Source organism: Triticum urartu, chromosome 4 (genome assembly GCF_003073215.2).
Source record: "Triticum urartu cultivar G1812 chromosome 4, Tu2.1, whole genome shotgun sequence".
Taxonomy (NCBI): Eukaryota; Viridiplantae; Streptophyta; class Magnoliopsida; order Poales; family Poaceae; genus Triticum; species Triticum urartu.
The window spans coordinates 391,001,118-391,010,030 of record NC_053025.1 but is presented as its reverse complement, the minus strand read 5'-3'; the positions used below and the strand labels follow the sequence as shown (position 1 = coordinate 391,010,030).

The window sequence follows — 8,913 nt, the reverse complement described above, 5'->3', positions numbered from 1 at the left end:
GACACGTATGTATCGTTGCTACTAAGGATAAAAAAGATGGGATCTATATCTATGCAATAGATAAACGGATCTTGTCTACATCATGTCACCGTTCTTATTGCATTACTCCGTTTTTCCGTGAACTTAATACACTAGATGCATGCTGGATAGCGGTCGGTGTGTGGAGTAATAGTAGTAGATGCAGGCAGGAGTCGGTCTACTAATCTTGGACGTGATGCCTATGTAATGATCATTGCCTGGATATCGTCATAATTATTTGAGGTTCTATCAATTTCCCAACAGTAATTTGTTTACCCACCGTTTGCTATCTTTCTCGAGAGAAGCCACTAGTGTAACCTCCGGCCCCCGGGTCTTCTTTCTCATATATTTGCTTGCAATCTACTTTTCCTTTGCATTTTTATTCAGATCTATTAAACCAAAAATACAAAAATACTTCACTACACTTTATTTTATTTACGATCTATTATTTCAATCTACTACAAATTTCTGGCATCGTTACCCGAAAGGGATTGACAACCCCTTTAACACGTCGGGTTGTGAGGTGTTGTTATTTGTGTGCAGGTGCTATTTACGTTGTGTTGCTTGGTTCTCCTACTGGTTCGATAACCTTGGTTTCATCACTGAGGGAAATACCTACCTTTGCTGTGCTACACCATCCCTTCCTCTTTGGGGAAATACCGATGTAGTCCTAGCTGACAGGAGTTTTCTGGCACTATAGTCAGGGAGCAATCAATAGCCGCGACTTGAGGGGTGGCCGACTGGCGAGCTGCCCGTGCTTCACCCACCGCTGGAGCCGCGACCGACCGGATCACTTGCTGCGGCGTACAATGGGGAGAGTGGATGCCGCGGGAGCCGACCGATACGGGGTCGACGGCTGCCACAGGAGGACGCCGTAGGCACTCGCGCTGCCCCGCGGAAGGGAAGGGCCTCGATGTCGAGGAGGGCTTCTTGGAGCCAGGCAGAGTCGTCGGCAATGAAGACGAGTGCGCCGAGACTGATCTCGTGGCCCAAAGCCAAACCACCATCGAAAACCATGTTGATGGAGATCGAAAAAACTACAACCTCACCGGAAGTCGCTAAGACGCCTTGTCCCACGGTGGGCGCCAACTGTCGTAGGAGTGAGTCTGACAGTAAGAGTAGGGGGTACGTAGGAGGAGGCAAGGCCTTAGCTACGATGAAGTTGTACGCGCAGGTTTACGAGTTCAGGCCCCTCTCGGAAGAGGTAACAACCATACGTCTCGGTGCCTCGGAGGCTTGTCGACTGAATATGCGTCTGAGTTACAGGGGTGCGAACCCTTGTGCCAGAGGGGTGGCTTATATAGAGTGCGCTAGGCCCCTCCAGCCCTCAGTTACACAGGGTTCAATGTGAGTTAAGAAAGGGGTGTTATTGGTAACACCTGCTATAAATGACTATTAATGACCTTTAAGACTACGGAGTGAACGCCTGACCGTTGCCATGCTGGGGCGACTGTAGGTCTTCTGTGCTCCGAGTGATTCTTTTGTACTGTCGAGTGTAATGATCATGTTGAATGAAATTGGGATATCCGAGTGGAACGGCTGGTCGAGTGGATTACACTCAAAGGTGATTTCAGTCGGAATCTTCTGTTGGAGTCTGAACGTCTTTGACTCTAGGGCAGTGTCTTTGGGTAGGGCATCTAGGTCAGGCCTATGACCCTATCCTGGGTACATGTCATCATCAGCGAAGGGCATCATCACTCTGACGTGTGCAGAACTCGGAGGTGTCGTACGTTCGGTGCTTGATCGGTCGGATCTATAAGAAGTTTGACTACATCAACCGCATTGTCAAATGCTTCCGCTTTCGGTCTACGAGGGTATGTGGACACGCTCTCCCCCTCTCGTTGCTATGCATCTCCTAGATAGATCTTGCGTGAGCGTAGGAGTTTTTTTGAAATTGCATGCTACGTTTCCCAACACCGGGATGGACCAAAGAAGTACCAGAGGGGAGGCCCGAGGCGGGCACAACCCACCAGGGCGTGCCCAGGAGCCCAGGCGCGCCCTCGGGGTTTGTGCCCCCCTCGGTGGCCTCCCACACCGCCTCTTCACCCTATAAATATCCAAATATTCCATAAACCCTAGGGGAGTCGACAAAACGCAATTCCAGTCGCCGCAAGTTCCAGAACCACGAGATACAATCTAAACACCATCACGGAAAGGTTCATCATCCTCGTTGTTGCCTCTCCATGATGCGTGAGTAGTTCATCATAGACCTACGGGTCCGTAATCAGTAACTAGATGGCTTCCTCTCTCTCTCTTTCTCTCTCTCTCTCTCTCTCTTGATTCTCAATACAATGGTCTCTTAGAGATCTATTTGATGTAACTTTTTTGCGGTGTGTTTGTTGGGATCCGATGAACTTTGAGTTTATGATTAGATCTATATCCATGAATATTATTTGAGTCTTCTTTGATCTCTTATATGCATGATTATTTATAGCCTCATATTTCTTCTTTGAATTTTTGGTTTAGTTAGGCCGACTAGATCGATTTTTCTTGGCATGGGAGGAGGTGCTTTGTGATGGGTTCGATCGTGCGGTGTTCTTTCCCAGTGATAGAAGGGGCAGCGAGACACACATGTATCGTTGCTATTAAGGATAACAAAATGGGGGCTATTCCTACACGAATAGTCTCGTCTACATCATGTCATCGTTCTTATTGCATTACTCCGTTTCTCCATGAACTTAATACACTAGATGCATGCTGGATAGCGGTCGATGTGTGATGTAATAGTAGTAGATGCAGACAGGAGTCAGTCTACTAATCTTGGACGTGATGCCTATATATTGATCATTGCCTGGATATCGTCATAACTATTCGATTTTCTATCAATTGCCCAACAGTAATTTGTTTACCCACTGTGTGCTATTTCTTGAGAGAAGCCACTAGTGAAATCTACGGCCCCCGGGTCTATTCTTTATCATATTTGCTTTCTGATCTATTATTTGCCTTTGAGATCTGTTTTTATTTGTTTTTATTTTCAGATCTATTATTCCAAAAACCAAAAAAATACTTTGCTGCACTTTTTATTTGCATCTTTATTTTGCGTTTATTCGAGATCTATTTATCCAATCTATCACAAATTTTAACCCGTCAACTTTGACAATTTCTGGCGCCGTTACCTGAAAAAGGGATTGACAACCTCTTATAAGCGTCGGGTTGCAAGTATTTGTTATTTGTGTGTAGGTACCGTTGTTTCATAACTAAGAGAAAAACCTACCGTAGTTGTGCTGCATCACCGCTTCCTCTTTAGGGAAATACCGACGTAGTTCAAGCGACATCAATGCCCGACCAAAGAAAGCCCGCTTAATTTTGTTGGGAGTTAGGAGTTATGCATAGTTCTAGGAGGAGGGTTGGGAGCAATGATGTGGTATATGACTTGCGAGGTGCGCACCGACTTGATGACTGCACATCGGCACGTGGCAGTAATGTTTTGACTATCCCATGGCAGCAACCTTGCCACCGCCTTATCCTCGAGAAACTAAAAGCCCCCTCTCCAAAGTTGTCAAACCGAGAGCGGGAGGCCCAAATACTTAATAGAGAAGGAGTCAAACCGAGAGTGGGAGGCCCAAATACTTAATAGAGAAGGAGGCCCGGGTGGCCGGGAAGCTAGTTAGGATTGCATCTAAATCTAGAAGCCCGCACCAGATTGAGACAACCGAACTCTTCTGGAAATTAGTACAGAGGCCAAATGTAACAATCGATGAAATTGACCCTTTTCTGAAACTTCATCATAAAATGACCCTAATCTAAATTTTTTTTACAAACTGGCCCTTTTTGCATGACGCCCAGGGCTGGGGCGCCATGCTAGATAGCATGACGCCCTACACGTCGCTACCATGGCGCCCTTGCCCGAGGCGTCATGCTATCTAGCATGGCGTCCTAACCCCGGGCATCATGCAAAAGGGCCAGTTTCGGAAATACTTTTAGATTGGGGCCATTTTATGTTGGAGTTTCAAAAAAGGAGACACCCATGAGGCAGCCGCAAGGGCAGTCAGGTGTATGGCTTGCAACACAGTGGGTCAATTGCCGAGAAGTGCATAAATGAACCCGGGTACATACGAACCCACTTTGGAAAACACTTTTCTAAATGATAAAAAACTCTGAAAAAATTGCGCTGGTATGTCTCCATGTTTTATGTGCGTGCATAAAGTTTCACGGAAAAATAACTTTTCTTGTAGCCAATGCAAAAAAGACAAAAAATTATGTCTTAAAACACTATTTAGAAGTACTTAAATTTGTTTTTTTTTGCGGAGACAAAACAAAAAGACATTCTTTTCACAAAACTTTGTGACGCATACACACATTTGCAAACATGTATGCGTGATATTTTCTTTTAATTTTTTGACATTTTAAAACGTGCTTAAAATGCATTTATTTTTTTAAAAAGTGGGTGCTTATGACCATGGGTTCAAGGGGTGCCCTCTCGTCAATTGCCCGGATGAGATAGGTAATACTCCCTCTGTTCCTAAATATTTGTTTTTATAAAGATTTCAACAACTGACTACATACGAAGCAAAATGAGTGAATCTACACTTTAAAATATATCTATATACATCCGTATGTGGTAATCATTTGAGATCTCTAAAAAGACAAATATTTAGGAACGGAGGGAGTAGTTACCACCTATGCAATTGCCTGAACAGCAGCAATTCTTGTCATGACCCAATAATGGAAGGGAAGGACGACATATGCCGGTCATCTGCAGATATCACATGGGTAGAATCGAGCAAGGAACCATAAAAACTCTTGCTCTGAGAATGGGGAGTTACAGCTGTGAAGTAGTATAAGACTAGAGTGGAAATGATCAGTAATCACGCTACTGCCTAGGATATACAGATTCTGATACAAAAAGTTATTGTCCCTAATCTACACGGTTGAGCACATCTTCGATGAAAATTGGAGGAGAACAAAAATCGGGCCCTCGGATCTGTAATATTGTGGTGGTAATCTGTATCAGGAGTACTTTACTCCATTAATCTCCTGTAGCTGTCGCTCCCGGCTTTGAGGTTCAAGCTCAGCTTCACTATGGGCACTCTCCTCTCGCAGAGGACTGAAAACCAGCTGGGAGAGTTTGTTGGTCCAAAATCAACGAGCTTGATTTTCTAGCCAGGAAGATCTTGCTGGAGAATCGTTTGTTTTGTTAGCTTCAGACCGAGAAAATCTTTGTAATCTGTTGACCTTCAGCCGAATTGAGGGCACCTTTCGAGCTATGGTCTTCCAGATCATCTGGACAGCATCGTCAGGCTGAGATGGGTACTGGTATTCAAAGTGCCCTTCTACCTCCCTCAGTTTGTTCCACATGCTTGTCCACTCTTCTGGGCTTACCCCTTTGATCAGATTTATCAGAAAGCCCTTCTTGACAGCATCTGCACCACGCACTATGATGCAGAACTTGGAGTAGTCAAGGATATCTTCAAATGGGAGTTCAATCTCATCGCTGATAATGACGGGCACACAGTGACTGACTATGGAATCGAATAGACGGTTGGAGGATGGCGTATCCCCTGCAATGTTGAGGCAGAATTTGGATGCCCTCATACCCCGTGTCGATTCCTCAATCCCATTACCAGCCACACTTCCAAATGAGAAGTGCACATCTTTCTCATCTTTGAGAAGATAGTAAAGTTCCTGTCGGATGAAACCACCCTGCAAGGTTGTGATTCAAAAGATCACAACCATGAGAATCATCAATATTTCACATAGATCATACATTCTCAGGACCTTGGTTTTCAGACAGTCAATAATTCATATATCTTGCTTAATAAACCATATTATACACTACTGCCACAAATGTGTGAAAGCGACAATCACAATTTTGGATTCTCGTCCTTATCAGATTATAGAACCTCTTAAGTATTAAAGCGACTCACTAGAGCTATAACATAAACGGGGCTTATAAGTACTCCCTCCGTTCGGAATTACTTGTCGCAGAAATGGATGTATCTAGATGTATTTTAGTTCTAGATACATCCATATCCAAGACAAGTAATTCCGAACGGAGGGAGTAGGTAACAGTCACATGAAAGAAGTGATAGCATACCAAAGTGAGCTGGATTAATGAGCAAGACGAGCCAACCAAACTCAGCTGGATAGTGAACAAGGCAATGCCAATGGCAATTATTTGCAACTACGATATTTCCCGTAGCCAGAATCATTGAAGTCCAAATCAAGTACCACGGAGGGTGTCCAGACTCCAGACTACAGATGAGGTCGTGCTAGTTTAGGATCGTGCTACTGACTAAAACTTAAATCGGTTAAATAGCAAATCGTGCTACAGACCAGTACATGGCAAACATTCTGAAATCTATGTAGGGAACGACACATGCAAAGCAAGTTTTAAAACCAATAGCTACATTATTAAAAATGGAAGTTGACTAATCACACCACGATCTTAATTCCCTGCTTAAGCTAAAACAAGTAAGCTTTCATCAAAGGGTACTCACATCTTTCCTGTAAATGGCGCCTTGGAAGTAGAGTAAGGTCGGCCGGTCGTGGTAGCCGGTGGAGTCATTGAAGAAGTTGTCGACGACATGGCGGTACGGGGCGATGACGTCCTTGTCGATGTTGGCCACGCTGTGTGGGTACCTCCCGAAGTCGCAGAGCACGAAGACGCAGGGCCAGAGCTTGTAGCGCGCGTCGAGCATCCCGTTGGGGTGGTGCGCGAGCACGACGTGGTCCCTTCCGCCGGACCTCCGCCACTCGGGCCGCGCGGCGAGGAACTCGATCAGCCTCCGCTGCAGCGCCCGGTCCTCGCTGGTCCGCGCGGGCGGCACGACCTTGGAGTGGCGGTTGAAGCTGAGGGAGGCGAAGAAGGGCACGAAGACGACGTCGGCCCTGGCGGGGTCGCGCACCCGGACGGCGTTGCACGGCGTGGGCGCGCCCTGCTCGGAGGCGAGGAGGTCCAGCGTGAGCCAGTACTCGATGCTGTGCTGCAGGTTGAGCCCTCCGGGGTACTCCGGCACGCCGTGCCTGACATCCGGCCAAAGGCCGCCACCGCCGCTCCCGGGCTCCCAGTCGAGCATGCCGAAGTGGAACTCAAGGGGCAGGTCGTACATGTAGACGCGCAGCAGCGCCTTATCCGGATCGCATTTTCTGCCTGGAGAGGCCGGGCGGAGGCCCTGGCGGCGGGCATCGAGCGCGGCCGGGGCGGCGGCGGAGTCGAGGAGGAGGTACCAGGAAGCGAAGAAGAGCGCGGCGGCGAGGGAGAAGAACCAGACGAGCGGGCTCCGGCAGGAGGCGGCGGCGGCCATGGAGGCGCTAGCGGTGGGCATAGCAATGCGGGTGGGGGTGGGCGGCCATGGCGCTCGGATCTGAGGAGGTGGGGATACGTGTGTGGTATGTGGGGATGGGTCAGTGGCGGCCGCGGTCTCTGCCTCGGGTGGAGGTGGCCGGGTCGAGAGGGTCGGATCTGGGGACGTCCAACGAGACGGTTGCGCTTGGACGGATGCGGTGCGGTGCGGCAGGAACCCAGGAACTGCCTCTTTCCACTCCAGATCCACGCAAGGACGCACGCACTTCCACCCCATTACGGTCGCTACCCTTTTGCCGCTTTCCTCAAAGACCTCGAAATCACTCGGATTCCCCACGACATGTGCAAAGGTCTCACTTTGTAAGGGAAAGTGTTTTTTTTAGAAAATAGGATCCGTATATATCTACCTCACATCTAAGTATAATGTCGCATTTCGTGCGTCCGCCAGAACCATTTGCTACGAACATAAAAACTAGTCATGTTAGCCAGAGCGGCAGCGACCGACATACATGTCAACCTATAAAAAATGCCTCAAGTTTACGCTAACACACTTGCCAGTGGTCGGTACACTTGCGAGCGCTTAAAAAAGGGCCATTCATGGCCCCTAGTTCAGGCCGATACACAAGCCAGCATACAAAATGGTGGTGCTCTCGGCCATAGCTCAATCATCGAGCTTGAGAAATTCTTTTTGCTTATTCAAGAACCATGGCCTTCTCCTCAGGGACACCTTGCTCAGGTCTACCTTCATGATTTTCACCTCCTCCGACATGCAAGTGAGTGCCACCTCTTTTGCTCCGGTCTTTGCTTTGGTCGCTTCAATCTCGAACTTCTTCATTTCGACGGCCTCCTCCATCTTGAACTTCTTCTTTTGAACGGCCTCCTCCATCTCGAGTTTCTTCGTTTGTAGCTTGATGTAGACCTTCATTTGTTTCTGTTTCGCTTGGCACTTTCTCTCCTCCCTTGCTTCCTTTTGGGTCACCATGCCTTACAAAATTTCTTGTAAGGTAAATGTCGCCGCATCATGCTTCTCGTCCACCTTGGAGTTGGTCTTGCCCCTCGGCCGCTTCTCCCCTTCTTCATGCTCAACCATGACCGTCGGCCCTCACTTCTTTTTTTGGGCGGCATATTGCTCCTTAAACTTGGGGCAATTGCAAATGATCGTCCAATAATGGGTGATGGTGAATGACTTGTTCCCATGTTGGGCCATGAAGGCTTCCAAAGCTTGGAATGCCTACAAATACAAATGATGGCAACAATGTAATAGTGAAGGACACAATGCAACAAACATGAAAAGACATATGGATAGAGAGAAGAAATTGTATGCCATGTCGCCCACGCCTAGGCCACTCATGAGACGGCCTTGGATGCTCTCAAGGGTGGCACGTAACTTGTTGCATTCTTGTTAGATGAACCCCCACTGAGGGAGTCCAGGATTATGGGGTCCTCGGGCGTCCGGGCTATGTGATATGGGGCGGACTAGTGGGCCGTGGAGATACAAGACGGAAGACTTTCCCCTGTGTCCGGATGGAACTCTCCTTGGCGTGGAAGGCAAGCTTGGCATACGGATATGAAGATTCCTTTTCTATAAACCGACCCTGTACAAACTTTAGTCCCCTCCGGTGTCTATATAAACCGGAGGGTTTAGCCCG

At 47.7% G+C, this 8,913-nt stretch overlaps 1 protein-coding gene across 1 annotated transcript; it reads right to left on the bottom strand.

Moving 5' to 3' along the window:
• Positions 1–4,732: 4,732 nt before the first annotated feature.
• Positions 4,733–7,456, bottom strand: LOC125551746 (probable arabinosyltransferase ARAD1). The gene is made up of 2 exons (XM_048715045.1): positions 6,459–7,456; positions 4,733–5,661 (listed from the first exon to the last, which is right to left on the bottom strand). The coding sequence occupies exons 1-2, from the start codon at positions 7,284–7,286 to the stop codon at positions 5,101–5,103; spliced, it is 1,389 nt and encodes a 462-aa protein (XP_048571002.1). The 5' UTR covers positions 7,287–7,456; the 3' UTR covers positions 4,733–5,100.
• Positions 7,457–8,913: the final 1,457 nt, after the last annotated feature.